Here is a 23,113-nt window from a genome sequence, read left to right as displayed (position 1 = left end):
CCTCCACAATTGCATACTGAAGTCCCAACCCCCAGCACATCATAACATGACTCTGTTTGGAGACAGAGTCTTTACAGATGTGATTAAGATTACTTGAAGTTGTTGGGATGGGCCCTAATCCTTTATGTCTGATGTCCTTATAAGAAGAGGAGATTAGGACAAGGACACACACACAGACGAGACCATGTAGGGAGACAGAGATGGTGGCCATCTATAAGCCAAGGAGAACAGACTCAGAAGAAACCAACCCTGCCCATACCTTGACCTCACAGTTCTAGCCTCTAGAATTGTGAGAAAATAAATTTCTGTTTTTAAGCCACCTAGTCTATGGTACTTTGTCATGAAAGCCCTAACAAACCAATAGAGTATGAGATGAATGATTTGTTCTGCTATGGGATATTTGACTCTATTATTAAGTTAGCCACCCCAAAAATCTTTTTTTTCCCCTTCCAGTCCATAGTATCTAGATATGTTGAGCCAAATAGAGTGCCAGATAGTCCTCCAGCAAAGAAGGGTTTATTCAGGATTAGCAGAGAGTTACAATCTGGGGTGACAACCATGACTGACCACTTGCAAGTGCCCACACAGTAAGGACTGGAGACCCCTTTTATAGGGAGGAAAACTGTCCATGGCTTTTCATTGGCTGAGTCCTTACCAGGAAAAAGAGTCTTCTTCCTGTTGGGCTCAGCTATCATCCTAGGTCATGAGAGCTCCCCCTCCTGGTCTCCTAACTCAATTTTTTTTTTGTGTGTGTGTCTTTTTGCCTTTTCTAGGGCTGATCCTGCTGGCATATGGAGGTTCCCAGGCTAGGGGTCTAATCAGAGCTGAGCTGCCGGCCTATGCCAGGGTCACAGCAACTTGGGATCCAAGCTGTGTCTGTGACCTACACCACAGCTCACAGCAATGCCAGATCCTTAACCCACTGAGCCAGGCCAGGGACCAAACCCACAACCTCATGGTTCCTATTTGGATTTAACCACTGAGCGATGACAGGAATGCCCCTAACTCTATTTAATTGAGGTTTCTGTTTATTTTTACGGAGAGTAAATAGAGAAAATATTTGGTGGCACCCGGAGAATGGATGTGATGAACACTTTCTATTATATTTAACACTCATTTCTAGATCCAATTACAAATATTACCTAAGAAGAGGCATACCCCAAATTCAGGACAAGCTCCGATCAGAGAACCCTGAAAATCTTTAATTTTGGACTTATTAGTGGTGTTAGAGTTTTGACTTCCTGCTTACCACCTGCTTGGATAGTCTAGGATTAAACCCTTCTCCACATTGCCCATCAGAAGCCCTGTCAGTAAAATGAGACTATTTCCAGGTATCTTCTATTTCTTTTCTCATTTTGGAAATAGTGTAGGCTGAAATAGGAAAGTCTTTACCCACAGCACTCACTTTGTTTCCAGTAGTTCTGCATTTAATTCTAACCAATCCTAAATAGATTATCTGGATTTCTAGCCATAAACTAGGATTAACTCTTTTTTTTTTTTTTTACATTTTTTTAGGGCCACACCCATGGCATATGGAGGTTCCCAGGCTAGGGGTCCAATCAGAGCTACAGCTGCCAGCCTATACCACAGCCACAGAAACATCAGATCCAAGTTGCACCTGCAACCTACACCACAGCTCATGGCAATGCCAGATCCTTAATCCACTGAGCAAGGCCAGGGATCAAACCCGTAACCTCATGGTTCCTAGTTGGATTCCTTTCCACTGTGCCATGACGGGAACTCCTAGGATTAATTCTTTAACTACAGGTACTAAACAACCAATGAAAACATAAGTTTTGCATATAGCAAGTTTTATGTATGATGAGATACTCTAGCACAGCGCATTAAGAAATAATAATCTATTAAGAGAACACACGTTTTATTATAATTCCTTATGTAGTTAAAGGAGAGGCAGGCCATTATTAATAAGGGAGAGTAAAATGAAGGGCTATTCCATTTAAAATCAAGTCATCTAAAACATTTAGAAGTGTAAGGTAACAAATGGGATCCTTAGACAGTATTCCAGCTTTAACGTGCAGTCGCGTTATAGAGATTGGAATCATCTTCTGAATTCTCAGGTGGAGAAAGATGAACTGTATGATATTTTAAGGGGTAAAACTGCACATCAAGATAGTTCTGCAAAGAGAAAAAAAGAATCAGAATCTGCTGCAGTACAGTTCTCCATCTTTATCTCAGAGGGTCTAGTGTTCCTAAGTCCCATTCCTAAGGGATGGTAGACAGAAAAAGAGGTAGTGCTTAGGATTCTGTCCTTAAAAAAATTAACATAGGAGTTATATATGTCTGGGTTTACAAATTTTTTGCTTCTTTTAACTATGAAATAATATATCAGAGATATGTAACATGTGTCTGATTTAATATAGCATCTCTAATATATCAATTTTTTTCCTTTTTATAGCCACACCTGCTGCCTATGGAAGTCCCCAGGCTAGGGGTTGAATAGGAGCTGCAGCTGCCAACCTACACCACAGCCATGGCAACACGAGATCCAAGCTGCATTTGTGACCTATGCAGTAGCTTGCAGACATGCCGGATCTTTAACCCACTTAGCAAGGCCAGGGATCAAACCTGCATCCTCACAGACACTATGTCAGGTTCTTAACACGCTGAGGCACAATGGAAACCCCACATCCCAAATTTTATAAAGGGCTTGCCATCTCTTTAGTATGCAAACATCCAAAAGTTTATAATACAGATATCTGTATGTTTTCATAATTTTCCTTCTCGTTATGTAGGAAGGAAAATACATACAATGTAGGAAATACATTCCTTGGCAGACAGGCTTTTAAGCTTTTCAGGATAGTCTGAATTTAAGATATTTCTGAATGAACATTCTCATGGATGATCTACCTTACCAAAGTCCACAGTCTATGGTTTTGGTATTTCAAGACATTTATATGCTATTGGTAGTGATTTTGGTAAAAATATTTCATTTCTTGCCTCACCCTCTGTGGTTTCTGAGGAACAATTTGAGTCATGTGGTTAATACCATTCAATATATCAATTAGTGCCAGACAGACAAGGGGTTGCCCATAAGGGAAACATCTCTGGTAAGCTAGGAATACCCTAACCAGCCTTTCCCAAATTGGAAGCACAGGTATTTACAGAGTTTCCTTGAAAAAAAACAAAGTCTTGTTTATGGTCATAAAATATCTTTGGGCAGCATACTTTAAGTAATCTCACCTGAACTTCCCAGGTGATTGTCTTTCCAAAGTGTAAATGTGGTATTCCTGATCTTTTCAAGGGGCCACCTTGTTTATTTGCATTATTTCGTAAGATTCTTTTTTTAGGAGCTGGATGTCTACAGAAAGGGAAAAGAAGATAAAGAACGAGAATTGGGATTAAGCTCTTTGCAAGTCCTGGTGGCTGAGGTTCAGAACCTGCAGACAAGCCCTCACTCTTCACTTTCCCTGCTTTTGTGCCAGCAGCCTTTCCATTACTGGGAAAAAAACTATGAAGCGTTGTTCTGCCTTTATTTTAGAAAATGAGTTATTAATTTAATAGCCAAACCCAGCAAGCTTTATCTAAAAAGGAAGCCCTTCCCAAATATATCACCAGATTTGTTTTTGCTGGCTGATCAGAAGTCATTGAGTTAAAATTTAATGACCTTAGAGCATTTGCAAAAAGCATCTAAATGAGCCAATAAGAGTCCCATATCATGGAGGAAGTTAAAATATTTAACATTAAACTGGTTAAATCTAGTAGTCTAATAAACTCTGCTTTGCTTATAAATTCTTAGTAATCAGCCTTCTCTCAGCCCCTTGTTGATTTAATCATGACATCTAATCTTCCCAATTATTCTTGGCTAAGAGGTAAGAAATAGAATTTGTAATATGGACAATAAATATAATTACAACCAACCAATTTCTTAGTCTAAGAGCTACTAGATATATGGTGAAATTAGACCTGCTGGTATTACACACAGCTGTATAACACATTGAAGAAAATTAGTTGATATAAGGATGGCACCAGCTACTGTGTCCTGTGTATTTTTTATGATTAAAATACTGCTCTAATCTCCTGATGTGCATTCTCTTTTAATCCCCACCACAGATCTGTGAAATGGGCACTATTATTTTCTTTTCTTTTTTTTTTTGTCTTTTTTTTTGCCTTTTCTAGGGCTGCTCCCGCGGCATATGGAGGTTCCCAGGCTAGGGGTCTAATCGGAGCTGTAGCTGCCGGCCTACACCACAGCCACAGCAACATCAGATCTGAGCCACATCTGCAACCTACACCACAGCTCATGGCAATGCCAGATCGTTAACCCACTGAGCAAGGGCAGGGACCGAACCCGCAACCTCATGGTTCCTAGTTGGATTCGTTAACCACTGCGCCATGACAGGAACTCCTGGGCACTATTATTTTCACTTTAAAGATGGGAAGATAAGACCCAGAGTTACTAAGTGACTTCTCAGAGTTACTAAGTGACTTCCTCAAAAGTCATGCTGGTCATAAGTAGCAGAGCTGGGAGGTGAACTCAGATTAATTTGATACCAAGAGAGTAAGATTCTCATGAAGGTATGGTAAGCCTGGTCATAGTAACTTGCTCTCAGCCCTCCTCTCCTCCTTGAACCTGTAAAGGCGGTTGAGAGGATATGGCATTAGTTTGGTATTATAGACTCACCGGGGCACAACACAGGCCACAGGCATTGAAGCTTCAAGATCTGAGAACTTTGACTTAAAGATGATTTTCGATATGAAAAGGAGACGATCTTCTGGGAGGACCTACTGAGACAAAAGGAAGTGTAAGTCAACTTAAATATTTCATTAGGAGGAGTTCCCCTTGTGGCCCAGCAGTAACAAACCCAACTAGTATCCATGAGGACTGGGGTTTGATCCCTGGCCTCGCTCAATGGGTTAAGGATCTGGCATTGCTGTGGCTGGGGTGTAGGCTTGCAGCTGTAGATCCCATTCAACCCCTAGCCTGGGAACTTCCATCTGTGGTGGGTATGGCCCTAAAAAGAAAAAAAAAAAAAAGATTTCATTAGAAGTTAGTGGTTCAGTCAACATCTCTTAAAAGTGAACACACTCACATTGAAAGGCTATGTTCCCAGTGGGACAGAGGACCGTTTTCTAAGTGGCCAGAAGAATTAACATATGAGTCACAGGATGTAAAAGCACCTGCCAGTTGAGTTTGAATAATACTTTCTCAAATTCATTATTTATCATTATCAATGATAGAAAAAGTTTATAACTTCTTCTCTTGAGAAACTATTCTTTAAATTCCAGGAGTCCTTAAAAATACTGAACCTGACCTTTGAATCATAGATGAGCAAGAAAAATATCTAATTAGAAAGAATACTTTAAATGTATATGTGTACATGTGATTGGGTCGCTTTGTTGTACAGCAGAAAATTGACAGAACACTGTAAACCAACAATAATGGAAAAAATAAAAATCACTTAAAAAAGGAAAAGCACAAAAGCAAAACAAAACAACAAAACAAAACAAGATCTAGGGTAAATTCATGTAAATTAAAACACCCCAAATTATAATGCAAAAAAAAAAGAAAGAAAAAGGAATAATTTGAATAGTTCTACATGGTCTTCTGAAATAACATTTTTAAGGAAATGTGAAAAATGTAGCATACACAATAGGAAGAGTTAGTTTCATTATCTGGACACTGCCACAATGAATATTTGGGCATATTTTCTTTGTTTATTCTCAATATGCATTTCTTTTCTCGCCTACTTTTTATTATTTATTTATTTATTTTTGTCTTTTAGGGTCACACTGGCAGCATATGGAGGTTCCCAGGCTAGGAGTTGAATCAGAGCTACAGCTGCCAGCCTACACCACAGCCACAACATGGGATCTGAGCCACATCTGCGACCTATACCACAGCTCACAGCAACGCCAGATCCTTAATGCACCAAACGAGGCCAGGGATCAAACCAGCATCCTCATGGATGCTAGTCAGGCTCGTTAACCACTGAGCCACAATGGGAACTCCCTCACCTATTTTTTAAAAAGTTTTATTGAATTGTAGTTGATTTACAATGTTGTGATATTAACATTCCTGCTGTACAACAAAGTGATTCATTCATATATATACACGTATCCATTTTTTCCCCAGATTTTTCCCCCCATGTAGATTATTACAGAATATTGGGTAGAAGTCCCTGGGCCACATAGCAGGTCTTCACTGGCCAATAATTCCATATACTGCAATGTGCATATGCCAGTCCCAAACCCCTAATCCATCCCTCCTCACCACGTGTCCTCTTTGGTAACTATGAGTTTGTTTTTAAAGTCTGTGAATCTGTTTCTGTGCTGTAAATAACTTCATTTGTATCATTTTTCTAGACCCCACATAGAAGGGATATCTTTTAACATAATCGAAACTCTCTTATTAGCTTATCTGGCCTCACCATTCGTTCTCATTAATATCCCCAATTTTTTCTTTTCAGGACCATGACAATAATATTAAAATCTGTTTTAAAAGAGCCCTAAGTCTTTGTTTCTTAGTTTTCGAGAGGAGAAAAGTGAAAGGAAATCACATTTCCCTTGGGTTTCTCACAGGAAGTTAGGTGGAATGAGATAGTAGGGGAACACCAGGCATTTGAGTTACCCATGAGGCTTTCAAATGATCCATTTCCCACCCCAGACTGATGCCCTTGATCTCTCCATCCTGACTCCAAAACCCCTGGAAGGAGCTGAGATGTCAGAAAGTGAGTCAGATAGTCATTTGAAGAATGCCATTTGAAAGCAGCAGATGTGTCAACCACTCACACTCCTTCATTTGCCTACAGCCAGGAGGGACTGGCTGCTTCTTAAGACTGTAAAAACTTAGAGGGATGTGAAGCTAGTGGGTTAGCTTTTACAACACAGAACATGGATGGGCAAAGTTCAGTAAAAGTCCAGCTAGTACATCCTTTAGGCTTCATGGGTTATATGGCCTCTGTTGCAGCCACTCAACTCTGCAATATGGTGTCCGAATAGCCACAGACAATTAGTAAATAAATGAGTGAATAGGTGTGGCTGTGTGCCGATAAAATTGAATGTAGGAACACTCAAATTTTATTTTTAAATACATTTTACCCATTACCATCATTACCACCAAATTGTTATCTTCATCTTATTTTTTTATTTTTATTTTTTTGGCCACATCTACAGCATGCAGAAGTTCCTGGACCAGAGATTGAATCTGCACCACAGCTGTAACCAGAGCCACAGCAGTAACAACACCAGATCCTTAATGCATTGAGCCATGAGAGAACTCACTTTTTTTTGTTATTTTTTAAATCATTTTAGTATTTAAAAATATCTTCTTAGCTGATGGACCATATAAAAGAAGATGGTGGGGTGAGATAGGGCCAGCAGGGTGTACTTTGCTGACCCCTGATATAGGGATGAAAAAATAAGCCTGGGCTTTGCTAAAATTAGTACAAGTTTAGAGTTCTTGCTGTAACCTAATGGGATTGGTGGTGTCTCTGGAGTGCTGGGATGCAGGTTCAATAATCTGGCATGGTGGGTTAAAGGATCTGGTGTTGCTATAGCTGTGATGTAGGTCACAACTGCAGCCCAAATCTGATCCCTGGCTCTGGAACTCCATATACCGTAGGGTGGCCAAAAAATAAAAAAAATAAATAAAATGAGGACAAGTTCCACATCTTATTTAGGTTTGCATTCTCTACAGGAAGGTACAACTGACTGACAAGTGGATCCTCTTCATTCCTACCTCTGTTCTGCTCTTGGCATGGATGTGACATTCGGCAAAATCAGCTTAGCTTGTTACCAGGGAAAAAACTAAGAAAACTCCCATGTCATGCAGTTTGTGAGCCTGAAAGTCTCTGAGATAATTTAGCTGGTTATGAAGATACCTAATTACCTCGGTCCTGATGTTGCAGTCAGTGGGATGGTAGTCAAACTCATAAAATCTTTGATAAACCGAGGTTACAGGACATTCATCTCCCAGAAATACTTCATCAGGAGCCATAGGTAGGCCATTATCAAATGCAGTGGACTTGACTCTGACCAGAAATGTAAAGAGGCTGCATCGTATATACACTATTGAGAGGAAAAAAAGAGAAAGTGTCCAATAAGACAGTGGTCCTGATTCAGGGAAGCTCAGAGCCAGTTAACAAAAAAAAAAAAAAAAAAAAAAAGCCATCCCCATTTGTTGAGGAAAAACAAATTTTAGAGATTTTTCTAGTCCTACCTTTTCCCTTCAAACACTCACATGTCCTCTCATCTACAAGAAGAATCCAGGTTATCCTGTATGTGGATTAGAAATAACCCAAACAAGGTCTGAGAGGCCCATTTTACAGTCTAAGGGGAAGACCATGTCCACTGTGACATTTATATTAATAATTACAGGCAAAAGTCTACCTAGCTTTATTCCCAATTTAAACTCCTGGAAAGAAAAAAACTTTTGCCTTATCTTGGTATCTGTTTAATCTTGGTATTTTTCTCAAGCAATGTGGTTATTTGACCAAAATTAACAAAGCCAGGGTAGAAATCTAGTGATCATAGCTTAAACTTTGTGCATTTTTTTTTTTTAGCCACACCCATGGCATGTGGAAATTCTCAGACCAGGGAGTGAACCTGCACTGCAGCAGCCACCCAAGCCACCGCAGTGACAATGCCAGATCCTTAATCCATTGTGCCACCAGGGAACTCCAATCCTGTGTACTTTTTCAATATTTTCTCTTACTACTTTTTGTGATCTAGTAATTAGATTCTTTAATTTTTTTTTGTCTTTTTAGGGTCGCACCCGTAGCATATGGAAGTTCCTAGGCTTGTAGTCTAATTGGCACTGTAGCCACTGGCTTATGCCACAGCCACAGTAATGTCAGATCCAAGCAATGTCTGTGACCTACAGCACAGCTCACAGCAATGCTGGATCCTTAACTCAATGAGCAAGGCCAGGGATTGAACCTGTGTCCTCATGGATGCTAGTCAGATTTGTTTCTTCTGAGCCATGACAGGAACTCCAGATTCTTTAAATTTTTGCCCTCTTTGCATGAGAACATAAGCTCCATAAGAATGGAGATTTGGCCCATTTTGTTTATTGCTGTCACACTTACAGCCAAGAACAAGTCCACAATAACTTCTGATACATGTTTGTAAAATGAGTACATGAATGACACTGCCAATTGCTGAGAAAGTGGAAAGTAGGCACAGAGCATCCCTGATCACTGGGCTGTTTTAGGAGAACAGGTAAAACTTGGATTGTGATGGAGAGGAGGCCCCAAAGATGAAGTCTTCTAGATGTTTCTGCTACAGGTTACAGCAAACTGGTAGTTTCAAGAGATGTTATATCCTGCCAGTCAAAAGAAAATCAAAGGGATAATATTTACAGTTGAAACAATAAAGTTTTCTAAAGGCCAAAGAATCAGAATGATATAGAAATACAGGATCTGGCAGTTAAATCTCAGAGTAATTTGGTACTGCTGGTATTTTAGAGAATAAATTGGAAAATCTGAGGAGGAATTATATGCTGTTTTAAATAGGCAGGTATAGAACTACTGGAAAGTTACCTATGGGGGAAATGACTTTTAGGAGTCAACCGTTCAGAGTCCCAACACCATCTTTAGCTGCTGCTGGGGCTTTCCAACCACTAGAGAATCTCAGTACTACAATAGTGAAAGTGACTACACAAAACAACCGGCATGTCCCTTCTTCCTTTTTGGCTCATGTATGGTGGGTAGGCTGGGTATTTTTTCTTTATTCAGAGAGGAAGAGGGCGACTTGAGCATTAGGTCACTTGTCGTTCTGGGCAGTGTGTTTAAGAGGTGCAAAGACCCTAGTTGGTGACTTGTCAAAATAGAAAGAAGGGCAATGTTGCCCGAATGTACACAAACCAAAAATGAAATACTGCCATTTGCAGCACCATGGATGGATCTAGTGATTATCATATTAAGTGAAGTAAGTCAGAAAGAGAAAGACAAATACCATATGATATCACTTATGTGTGGAATCTAAAAGAATGATAGAAATAAATTTATTTACAAAACAGAAATGGAATCGCAGACAAACAACAATGGAAACACAACTATACAATATCTATGGGATGCCACAAAAACAGTTCTTAGAGGGAGATTCATAGTGATCAGGCCTTCCTCAAAAAAACAAGAAAAACAATCTAATCCACCACCTAAAATCATTAGAAAAAGAAGAACAAACAAAACCTAAAGTGAGCAGAAGGAAGGAAAACATAAAGCTCAGAGAGGAAATCAAAAAAATAGAGATTAAAAAAATAGAAAAAAACCCCCAATAAAACCAAGAGCTGGTTCTTGAAAGGGTAGACAGAACTGACAAATCTATGGCCAGACTCACCAAGGAGAAGATAGAGAAACCAAATAAACAAAACAAGAAATGAAAAAGGAGAAATCTCAACTTGTACTGCAGAAATACAAAAAACCATAAGAGAATACTATGAACAACTATACACCAACAAAGTTGACAACCTAGAAGAAATGGACAACTTTCTAGAAACATATAGCCAACCAAAATTGAATCAAGAAGAAGTAGATCATTTGAACAGACTGATTACTAGAATGAAATTGAATATGTAATACAAACATTCTCTACAAACAAAAGGCTAGGATCAAATGGCTTCACAGGTGAATTATACCTAACATACAAAAAAGAAATTATACCCATCCTTCTTAAACTTTTTCAAAAGATTGAAGAAGACGGAATACCCTCAAAGACAATCGATGAAGCCACCATCACCCTAATGCCAAAACCAGACAAAGATACTACCAACAAAGAAAATTACAGGCCAATATTTTTCATGAATACAGATGCAAAAATTCTTAACAAAATTTCAGCCAACCAAATCCTACAACACATAAAAAAGATCATACACCATGACCAAGTGGGATTCATTTCAAAGTTCACAAGGATGGTTCAACATACACAAATCAATCAACATCATACACCATGTTAACAAAAGAAAAGTCAAAAACCACATGATCATCTAAATAGATACAGAAAAAGCATTTGACAAAATCCAACATGATAAAAATCCATTCATAATAAAACTCTTACCAAAGTGGGTATATAGGGAACATATTTCAACAAAATAAAAGCCATTTTACAAAAAACTCACAGCCAATATAATACTCAACAAAGAAAAGCTGAAAGCCTTCCTGCTAAAATCTGCAACAAGACAAGGATGCCCACTGTCACCAATTTTATTTAACACAATATTGGAAGTCCTAGCTACAGCAATCAGACAAACAAAAGAAAAGGTATCCAAATTGGAAGAGAAGAGGTAAAGTTGTCACTATATCCAGATGACATGATATACAGAAAACCCTAAGGACCCCACACAAAAACTACTCAGACTGATCAATAAATTCAGCAAAGTAGCAGATACAAGATTAACATTCAGAAATCAGTTGCATTTCTGTATACTAACAATGAATTATTAGAAAAGGAATATAAAACAATACCTTTTAAAACCACATCCTCCAAAATTAAATACTTAGTAATAAACCTGACCAGGGAGGTGAAATACTTATATGCTGAGAACTATAAAACATTAATTAAGGAAATTAAAGAGGATTCAGAGGAATGGAACCATATTCCATGCTCCTGGACTGGAAGATTTAATATTGTTAAATGGTCATACTACCTAAAGCAATGTACAGAATTGCTAATGTGATCCCTATCGAATTACCCATGGATTTTTTTTTTTTACAGAACTAGAACAAATTATGTAAGTATAAAAGATTACCCAGATTTGACAAAGCAATCCTGAGGAGAAAAAAAAGCAGGAGGCACAACTCTCCTGGACTTCAGACAATATTGCAAAGACATAGTAATCAACACAGTATGGTACTGGTGCAAGTATAGACATACAGACCAATGGAACAGGATAGAGAGCCTAGAAATAAACTCAGATATCTGTGGCCAATTAATCTTCAACAAAGGAGGCAAGAATAGAAAATGAGAAAAAGACAAATCTCTTCAGCAAGTGTTGTTGGGAAAACTGGACAGATCCATGTAAACTGGTGAAACTAGAACACATCCTCACGACATGCACAAAAATAAACTCAAATGGCTTAACGACTTAAGCATAAGATATGACACTGTAGAACTCCTAAAAGAGAACATAGGCAAAACATTCTCTGACATCAACCATACAAACGTTTTCTTAGTTCAGTCTCTCAAGGCAATAGAAATAAAAAATAAACAAACAAGACCTAATCAAACTTAAAAGCTTTCAAATAGCAAAGGAAACCACAAGAAAAAACCTACAAACAACATATAGAATGGGAGAAAATGGTTGCACATGATGCAATCAACAAGGGCTTACTCTCCAAAATATGCAAAGAACACATACAACTCAACAACAACAAAAAACCAAACAACCCAATCAAAAATGAGCAGAAGACCTAAATAGACATTTCTCCAAAGAAGACATATAGATGGCCAACAGGCACATGAAAAAATTCTCAACATCACTAATTATTAAAGAAATGTAAATCGAAAGTACAATGAGGTACCACCTTACACCAGTCAGAATGGCCATCATTAATACGTCTACAAATAACAAATGCTGGAGAAGATGTGGAGAAAAGGTAACTCTCCTACACTTTTGATGGGACTGTAAATTGGTACAACCACTATGGAGGACAATGTGAAGTTCCTCAGAAAACTAAATATAGAACTACCTATGATCCAGAAATCCCACTCTTGGGCATATATCTGAACAAAACTGCAATTAAGATACATGCACCCCTATGTTCATTGCAGCACTATTCACAATACCCAAGACATAGAAACAACCTAAATGTCCACTGACAGATGAATGGATTAAGAAAATGTGGTACGTATATGCAATGGAGTACTATTACTACTCAGCCATAAAAAGAATGAAATAATGATATTTGCTGCAACATGGATGCAACTAGAGATTCTCATACTAAGTGAAGTAAGTCAGAAAGAGAAAGACAAATACCATGTGATATCACTTACACATGGAATCAAAAATATGGCATAAATGAACCTATCTACAGAACAGAAACAGACTCACAGACATAGAGACCAGACTTGTGGTTGCCAAGGGGGAGTGGGGAGGGAGTGGGATGGACTGGAAGATGGCTGTTAGTAGATACAAACTATTACCTTGAGAATGGATAAGCAATGAGGTCCTATTTTACAGTACAGGAAACTATATCCAATCTCTTGGGATAGAACATGGTGAAAGATAATATGAGAAAAAGAATATATATATATATATATATATATGCATGACTCGGTCAATTTGCTATACAGCAAAAGTTGACACAACATTATAAATCAACTATAATTTAATTTAAATAATTAAAACTTTTCAATATTAAAAAAATAATAATAAATAAAAAATTAAATAAAAACTTTAAAAAAAGATATGGACTCACAGACATAGAAAATTAACCTATGGAACCAAAGAGGAAGGGAGGAGGGATAAAGTAGGAGTTTGGTATTAAAATGTACACACCACTATATATAAAATAAATAACAAAGACCTACTGTATAGCATAGGGAACTATATTCAATATCTTGTAATAACCTATAATGAAAAAGTATCTATCTATCTATATTACTTTGCTGTACACCAGAAACTAATACAACATTATAAATCACTTATACTTCAATTAAAAAAAGTGAGAAACCACAGTGAGCACAGTGTGGGGTAAATATGATTTGGTTTATTATTTGAAAAGTCTGTTCTGCTAGGTCAGAGGAGAGTGGAATCAGGGAGATTAGTTACGAGGATGTTCAAATAGACCAGATCTAGCTTGAGCTGTTGTAAAGAAATGGAGAGAACCAGTGGGGTTCTAGAAACAGAGAGGCTGCATGTGGATGCAGACTCTGGGGGTGGGGATAATTATAAAGGATTCTGAATGGACAATGCTGCTGTTAACCGAGATAAAGAAAAGTAGGAAGAGACACGATTGGGATTTAAAAAAAATGCATGCATTTAATTTACAAAATGATAATTTAAAGATACATATCGTATATCTAAGTTAATGTGTAGAATAGGTAGTTAGAATAGTTCAAAGGAGATGATACATTAGCGTAAGATCACAGAAAATTCAGCATGTAGAAGATACTAAACTGAACTCACATGTGGTAGGGAATGGTTGAAGGATCTTGCCAAATCTGCTAAGAGTTAACTTTGCCCACAATGAACAAAAACTGACTTCACACTGAGTTCCAATTTTTTTTTTGTCTTTTTGCCATTTCTTGGGCTGCTGCCACGGCATATGGAGGTTCCCAAGCCAGGGGTCAAATCGGAGCTGTAGCCGTCAGCCTATGCCACAGCCTCAGCAATGTGGGATATGAGCCTCGTCCGCGACCTACACCACAGCCCATGGCAACGCCAGATCCTCAACCCACTGAGCAAGGCCAGAGATCAAACCTGCAACCTCATCATTCCTAGTTGGAGTCATTAACCACTGAGCCACGACGGGAACTCCATGAGTCCCAACTTTGTTTAGAATTAAGAAGTGAGAAAGTCTCTGGCTTTTTACTAAAGTTCTATTGTGGAATCCTCTTTAGTGCTTGTTAAAAATGCACATATTTGGCCAAGTTCTCAGAATTCCAATTTTTTAGGTGGAGTGGGACCCATATGTCTGCATTTTTAATATGAACCTCAGGTCTTCTCTGCATTAGAAATCTTCAAAAACCACTGAGAGATGTGGCACTTGCATTGTTAGAACTGAGTTACGCTCTTAAGCTGAGAAAGATCATTTACTTTTTCTCTAGAAATAGTGCTTAGAATGCCCCTCCAGAGGTCCTCATGCATATATTTAAAATAATTGGATTCTGGAGGTGGACCAGACTCTTATCTCTTGAAAACATATTGGGAGGATGGGATTAGGATGGAGGAATAGAAGGACTGGAGCTCAACTTCTCTCCTAAAAACAACAAAATTCACAACTAAAGGCTGAGCAATCTTCAACCAAATGGACCGTAAAACTTCAAAAAACATATCCTACTCCAGAAAACAAAGAGGAGAACACATTAAGAGGTAGGAGGGGCGAATACGCAATATAATCAACCCTATACCTCCCGGGAGGGAAGCCCCACAGACTGGAAAGTAACTGGCTCACAGAGACTCACCTACAGGAGTGAGAGTTCTGAGCCCCATAGCAAACTCTCACATGTGGGGATCTGGCACTGGGAGAAAGAGCCCCTGGAGCATCTGGCATTGAAGGTCAGTGGAGCTTGTGCACAGGAGCTCCATGGGACTGGGGGAAACAGAGACCCCATTCGTAAAAGGCACACACAGACTTTCACGTGCACTGAGTCCCAAGGCAAAGCAAAGTCTCCATAGGAATATGGGTCAAACCTGACTGCAGTTCTTGGAGGACTTCCTGGGAAAACAGGGGTGAATGTGGTTTGTTGTGAAGAAAGGACACTGGAAGCAAAGCTCTTGGGAATCTTCAGCAGTGTGCCTTTCTCTGGAGGTGGACTTTTTGGGAAAATCTGGCCTCACCCATCAGTCAGCACTGAGAAGCCCCAGGGTAAACAACAATCCAGGTGGGATCACAGCCCTGCCCCTCAGTAAACAGGCTGCCTAAACACCCCCCAGGCACACAGCCACTCTAATCCCATCCAGAGACTAAGCCCACCCACCAGAGGGATTAGAATCAGCTCAGCCTACCAGTGGGCGGGCATCAATCCCTCCCATCAGGAAGACTAGTGCAAGCCCCCATACCAACTTCAGCCACAAGGGGGCAAACACCAGAAGTAAGAGAGGCTATAACTCTTATTACCTGTAAAAAGGTCACCACACCAAAATCCTATAAAAATGAAAAGACAGAGAAATCTAACTCAGATGAGGGAGAAAGAAAAAAAAAAAAAAAAAACAGAAAATCAGCTAAGTGATGAGGAAATTCTCAGCCTCCAGGAAAAAGACTTTAGACTTTTGATGGTGAAGATGATACAAAACATTGGAAATAAACTGGAGGCAAAGATGGATAACTTACAGAAAACACTGAGCAAAGAGATACAAGGTATAAAACTTAAACAAGAGATGCAAAATACAGTAACTGAAATAAAAAAAATTCCCTAGAAGCAGCTAACAGCAGAATACAGGAGGCAGAAGAACGAATAAGTGAGGTGGAGGACAGATTAGTGGAAATTATAGATGTGGAACAGAAAAGAGAAAAAATATTGAAGACAAATGAAGAGAGTCTCAGAGAATGCTAGGACAATGTTAAATGCCATCTGTATTATAGGGGTGCCAGAAGGAGTAGAGAGAGAAGGGGACAGAAACAATATTCCAAGAGGTAATAGCCAAAAAAATTCCCCAACATGGGAAAGGAACCCCTCACTCAAATCCAGAAAACACAACAAGTACTATATAAAATAAACCCAAGGAGGAATACCCTGAGACACATATTAATCAAACTGACCAAAATTAAAGACAATGAGAAACTACTGAAAGCAGCTAGGGAAAAGAAACAAGTAACATACAAGGGAACACCAATAAGATTATTGGAAGATTTTTCAGTAGAAACTCTGCAGGCCAGAAGGGAGTGGCATCATATACTTAATGTGATGAAAGGAAAAAACCTCCAACCAAGATTACTTTACCCAGCAAGGCTCTCATTCACATTTGAAGGAGAAATCAATACCTTCACAGATAAGCAAAAGCTAAGAGAATTCAGCAGCACTAAACCAGCCTTACAACAAATACTATAGGAACTTCTCTAGGCAGAAAAGAAAAGACCACAACAGGAAACAAAAATACCACAAATGACAAGGCTCACCAGTAAAGGTATATATAGAGATACAAGATCATCCATGCACAATTATGCCACCAAAATGAGAAATCATGAGAAGAGGTGAGTACAAATGCAGGACACTGGAGATGCACTTGCAGTGAAGAGACCAACAACTTAAAACAATCCATATATATATATATATATATAGAGAGAGAGAGAGAGAGAGAGAGAGAGAGAGAGACTCATATCAAAACTTCAGAATAACTGCAAACCAAAAATATACAATTGATACACAAACAAATAAGAAAAATCAACTCAAATACAACACTAAAGTTAGTCATCAAACCACAAGAGGAGAGAACAGGGGAAGGGAAGCGAAGAAAAAAGAGCAATAAAAACAAATCCAAAGCAATTAATTAAATGGCAATAAGAACATACATATCAATAATTACCTTAAATGTTAATGGACTAAACACCCCAACCAAAAGACGTAGACTAGCTGAATGGATACAAAAACAAGATCATATATCTGCTGTCTTCAAGAGATCCACTTCACTTCTAGGGACACATACAAATTGAAAGTGAGAGGATGGAAGAAAATACTCCATGCAAACAGGAATCAAAAGAAAGCTGGACTAGAAATACTCATAACAGACCAAATAGACTTTAAGATGAAGAACATTTTAAGGGACAAAGAAGGTCACTACATAATGATCAAAGGATCAATCCAAGAAGAAGATATAACAATTTTAAATATCTACACACCCAACATAGGTTCACCACAATGTATGAGGCAACTGCTAACAACCTTAAAAGGACAAATCCACAATAACACAATCAGAGTGGGGGACTTTAACACCCCACTTGCAGCAATGGACAGATCATCCAGACAGAAAATCAATAAGGAAACACAGGCCCTGAATGAAGCATTAAACCTGATGGACTTCATAGATATTTATAGGACATTCCATCCAAAAGCAACAAAATACACATTCTTCTCAAGTGCACATGGAACATTCTCTAAGATTGATCACATCCTGGGCTCCAAATCCAACCTTGGTAACTTCAAGAAAATTGAAATCATATCAAACATATTTCTGACCACAACTCTATACGACTGGAAATAAACAACAAGAAAAAAACTGCAAAAAACACAAACACGTGGAGACTAAACAACCAACATGCTACTAAACAACCAATGGATCACTGAAGAAATCAAAGAGGACATTAAAAAATACCTAGAAACAAATGACAACAAAGATACCACACTCCAAAACCTATGGGATGCAGCAAAAGCCATTCCAAGAGGAAATGTTACAGCAATCCAAGCCCACCTCAGGAAACAAGAAAAAGCTCAAATAAACAAGCTAACTGCACATCTAAAGCAGCTCGAGAGAGAACACACAAGACCTAAAGTTAGTAGAAGGAAAGAAATCATAAAGATCAGAGCAGAAATCAATGAAATAGAAACAAAGAAAACCATAGAAAACATCAATGAAAAATGAAAAGCTGGTTCTTTGAAAAGATCAACAAAATTGATAAACCCTTAGCCCAACTTATCAAGCAAAAAAGAGAGAGGACTCAAATCAATAAAATTAGAAATGAAAAAGGAGAAGTAACAACGGACATCACAGAAATACAAAGGATCATAAGAGACTACTATATGCAACTACACCCCAATAAAACAGAAAACCTAGAAGAAATGGACAAATTCTTAGAAAAGTACAACTTCCAAGACTAAACCAAGATGAAACAGAAACGATGAATGGACCCCTCACAAGAACTGAAATTGAAACTGTGATTAAAGAACTTCCAACAAACAAAAGTCCAGGAACAGATGGCTTCACAGGCAAATTCCATCAAACATTTAGAGAAGAGCTAACACCTCTCCTTCTGAAACGATTTCCAAAAAGTGCAGAGGAAGGGATACTCCCAAACTCATTGTATGAGGCCCCCATCACCCTGATACCAAAACCAAAGATTCCACAAAAAAAGAAAACTACAGGCCAATTCCACTGATGAACTTAGCTGCAAAAATCCTCAACAAAATACTAGCAAACCACATCCAACAATACATTAAAAGGATTGTACATCATGATCAAGTGGGATTTATCCCAGGGATGCAAGGGTTCTTCAATATCCACAAATCCATCAGTGTGACACACCACATTAACAAAGTGAAGAATAAAAACCATACGATGCTCTCAATAGATGCAGAAAAAGCCTTTGACAAAATCCAACACCCATTTTTGATAAAAACCATTCAGAAAGTGGGCATAGTGGGAACCTACCTCAACATAATAAAGGCCATATATGACACACACAGCCAGCATCATTCTCAATGGTGAAAAGCTGAAAGAATTCCTACTGAGATCAGGAACAAGACAAGGATGTCTGCTCTTGCCACTACTCTTCAACATAGTTTTGGAAGTCCTAGCCACAGCAATATGAGAAGTAAAAGAGATAAAAGGAATCCAAATTGGAAAGGAAGAAGTAAAACTATCACTCTTTGCAGAGGACATAATACTATACCTAGAAAATCCTAAAGACTCTACCAGAAAACTGTTAGTGCTCATCCATGAATTTGGCAAAGTCGCAGGATACAAAATTAATACACAGAAATCGACAGCATTTCTATACACTAACAATGAAAGATCAAAAAGAGAAATTAGGATGCAACCCCGTTTACCATCACATCCAAAGGAATAAAATACCTAGGAATAAACCTACCTAACAAGACAAAGACCTATAGTCTGAAAACTATAAGACACTGATGAAAGAAATCAAAGATGACACAAATAGATGGATAGATATACCATGCTCTTGGATTGGAAGAGTTAATATTATCAAAATGATTATACTACCCCAGGCAATGTACAGATTCAATGCAATCCCTATCAAATTACCAAGGACATTCTTTACAGAACTGGAATAAAATATCTTAAAGTTTGTTTGGAAGCACAAAAGACCCAGAATAGCCAAAGATATCCTGAAAAACAAAAATGGAGCTGGAGGAATCAGGCTTCCGGACTTCAGACCATACAACAAAGGAACAATCATCAAAACTATATGGTACTGCACAAAGACAGACATATAGATCAGTGGAACAGGACACAAAGCCCAGAATTAAACCCACACACCTACAGTGAACTCATCTATGATGAAGGAGACAAGAATATACCATGGAGAAAAGACAGCCTGTTCAATAAGTGGTGCTGGGAAACCTGGACAGCCACATGGAAAAGAATGAAATTAGAACACTCTCTAAGACCATACACAAAAATAAACTCAAAATGGACCAGAGACCTAGATATAAGACCAGGTACTGTAAAACTCTTAGAGGAAAACATAGGCCAAACACTCTCTGACATAAATGACAGCTCTCAGATCCACTTCTTAGAGTATTGACAATAAAAACAAAAATAAACAAATGGGACCTAATCAAACTTCAAAGTTTCTGAACAGCAAAGGAAACCCTAAACAAAACAAAAAGACAACCCACAGAGTGGGAGAAAATCTTTGCAAATGAATCACTGACAAGGGATTAACCTCCAAAATTTATAAACAACTTCTGCAGCTCCATACCAAAAAAACAAACAACCCCATCAAAAAATGGGCAGAAGATCTAAACAGACAGTTCTCCAAAGAAGACACACAGATGGCCAAAAATCCCATGAAAAGATATTCGACATCACTCATCATTAGAGAAATGCAAATCAAAACCACCAGGAGGTATCACTTACACCAGCCAGAATGGCCATCATCCAAAAGCCTACAAACAATAAGTGTTGGAGAGGGTGTGGAGAAAAAGGAACCCTAGTACACTGTTGGTGGGATTGTAAATTGGTGCAACCACTGTGGAAAACAGTATGGAGATTCCTCAGAAAACTAAACATAGAACTACCATTTGATCTGGCAATCCCACTCCTGGGCATCTATCCAGAGAAAACCATGACTCACAGAGACACATGTACTCCAATATTCATTGCAGCACTATTTACAATAGCCAAGACATGGAAACAACCTAAATGTCCATCAGCAGAGGAGTGGATCAAGACGATGTGGTACATATACACAATGGAATATGACTCAGCCATTAAAAGTATTGAAATACTGGCATTTTTTGCAACATAGATGGACCTAGAAATTATCATGCTAAGTGAAGTCAGCCATACAATGAGACACCAACAATCAAATGCTTTCATTGACATGTGAATTCTGAAAAAAAGGACAGACTAAACTTCTTTGCAGAACAGATACTGACTTACAGATTTTGAAGGAGACAGTTTGGGGGGTGGGGGGATGTGCTGGGGTTGGGGGATGGAAATCCTATAAAACTGGATTGTGATGATCATTGTACAACCACAAATGTAATAAATTCATTGAGTAATAAAAAAGGAAAAGAAAACATATTGGCACATAACTCTCTTGACCTCATTGTCTGAATTTCTAATTCTAATCACTTGGCACTTTGTGTTACCAAACTGAAAAAAAAAAAAAACAGTTTCCTCTGAAATGGCTGAGAAACTAGAGACAAGCATTTGATACATACACAGAACACTATGAAGTGTTTCCTCAAGGTTTATTCCCAAGCAACATTCTCCATAGCTGAAGCTAAGATAACCCTTCCATCTCAGATAAGTGGAAACTTCTCTCTAATCAACCCAATTTTCCTTATAATGTGATGAGCTATTCTTGAAGGAGGAGGGGATATTGTGGGGGCAAAGGAAGCTACCAGGGATAAGGCCAGGTCAGGAAACAAGGCATTCCAACCTCAACCATTCAATGCAGATCATTTAGGGTAGACCTTTAGCTGTTAGCAACGTAGCAGCAAACTGAAATATTCAGATTTGGAACATCAAAGATGCAGTCTTGTTATTGATCATCAATTACCCAGAAAGTCCCCTATTCCCCTGGAATTACCTGGCTGTTCTCCAGAACAAGTCCAAAGCAGAGAGAAAAGGAGGTGCAGACCTCCTAATGCCGGAACAACTCTCATCTGGCCAGAGTCCAGGGCAACATCCATTCAGGCAACAGGAAGTTGTGAGAGGTCCAGCTGCCCCGTGTTAATATAGCTGCATCCCTTCAGGTGTCTACAATAATCCATTGCTTGGGCAGCTTGAGGAGAGCCTTTGCTAATTATAAGCAAAACCTCCTGAAATTGAAATATTATAGGTACTAGAGATTAGTAAGGTGATTAGCGTGAAATGAGTCATTTGAGTGTAAGCACTGAGCAACATTTATAAAGCTATGTGTTAGGGTTCTCCTGAGAAACAGAACCAAAAGGATGTGTGTATCTAATTTTTTTTTTGGCTGCACCCATGGCATGTGGAAGTTCCTGGACCAGAGATCAAACACGTGCAGCAGTTGCTACTTGTGCCACAGCTTCAGCAATGCCAGATCCTTAACTTGCTATACCATGAGGGAACTTCCTATGTATGTTTTCTTTTTTTTTTTTAGCTTTTTAGAGTCACACCCTTGGCACATGGAGATTCCCAGGCTAGTGGTCAAATCGAAGCTGTAGTTGCTGGCCTACACCACAGCTACAGCAACACGGGATCCTTAACCCACTGAGTGAGGCCAGGGATCGAACACTCAACCTCATGGTTCCTAGTCAGATTCATTTCTGCTGCGCCACGACAGGAACTCCTTTATGTTTTCTTTTTAAATAAAGAATTGGCTAGACTTCATAATCATGTGATTATGGGGGTTGAAATGTCCCAAGATCTTTAGTTGGCAAGCTGGAGACTCAGGAGAACTGATAAGGTAATTCTAGTCCAAAATGTTTCAGCTTGAGTATGAAGGCAGGAAAAACCAATTTTCCACCTGGAAGGCAATCAGGCAGGAGGAGTGCCTTCTTATTCAGCCTTGTCATTCTATGCAGGCCTTCCACTGTCTGGACAAGGTCCACCCACCTTAGGCCAGCAATCTCCTTTACTCAGTCTATGACTCAAATGTTAATCTCATCCAGAAACACCCTCACAAATGTCCCATAATAATACTGGACCAAATATCTTGGTACCCTGTGGCCCACTTAAGATATATGTAATCATCACAAACTGCAAGGTTATATCAATAACATTGATCTGTTCTCTGAGATCAGATACCTTATCTCTAGAAGCTATGTGATCTGCATAACGTATTGCAGACAGGTTAATTAAACTGCAGAGGAAAAATCATGAATGTCCTTCCTGAAGTTCTTAGATGAGTAGCCCGCAGACATGAGGGCTCCGGGTAGATTCATATGGAAGGTGGAACACCAGTTTGAGCCTGTGTTTCACGAAGATGGCTATAGGGGCACATGAAAAGGTCCTCCACATTGCTAGTTATTAGAAAAATGCAAATCAAAACTACAATGGGGTAGCATCTCACACCCGTCAGAATGGCCATCATCATAAAGTCTACAACTAACAAACGGT

General features: G+C 38.8%; 1 protein-coding gene across 1 annotated transcript; it reads right to left on the bottom strand.

Annotated features, from left to right (window-relative positions):
- On the bottom strand, positions 1,916–21,819 carry LOC110259712 (putative oocyte-secreted protein 1 homolog). The gene is made up of 5 exons (XM_021085459.1): positions 21,618–21,819; positions 7,850–8,028; positions 4,643–4,743; positions 3,202–3,319; positions 1,916–2,136 (listed from the first exon to the last, which is right to left on the bottom strand). Exons 1-5 carry the CDS (start codon positions 21,718–21,720, stop codon positions 2,029–2,031), a joined length of 609 nt encoding a protein of 202 aa, XP_020941118.1. The 5' UTR covers positions 21,721–21,819; the 3' UTR covers positions 1,916–2,028.

Source organism: Sus scrofa, chromosome 2 (assembly GCF_000003025.6).
Source record: "Sus scrofa isolate TJ Tabasco breed Duroc chromosome 2, Sscrofa11.1, whole genome shotgun sequence".
NCBI classification, from domain to species: Eukaryota; Metazoa; Chordata; class Mammalia; order Artiodactyla; family Suidae; genus Sus; species Sus scrofa.
The sequence above is the reverse complement of the archived record's forward strand: the minus strand, read 5'-3'. Positions and strand labels throughout refer to the sequence as shown.

Bases quoted from the DNA above. Each gene is read 5' to 3' on its own strand.
- LOC110259712 (XM_021085459.1), bottom strand. From the start codon at position 21,720: ATGGATGTTGCCCTGGACTCTGGCCAGATGAGAGTTGTTCCGGCATTA. The intron at 8,029-21,617 runs GTAATTCCAGGG...TCCTCTCAATAG, and splicing joins TTGTTCTGGAGAACAGCCAG to TGTATATACGATGCAGCCTC. The intron at 2,137-3,201 runs GTGAGATTACTT...TTCTCTTTGCAG, and splicing joins CAATCACCTGGGAAGTTCAG to AACTATCTTGATGTGCAGTT.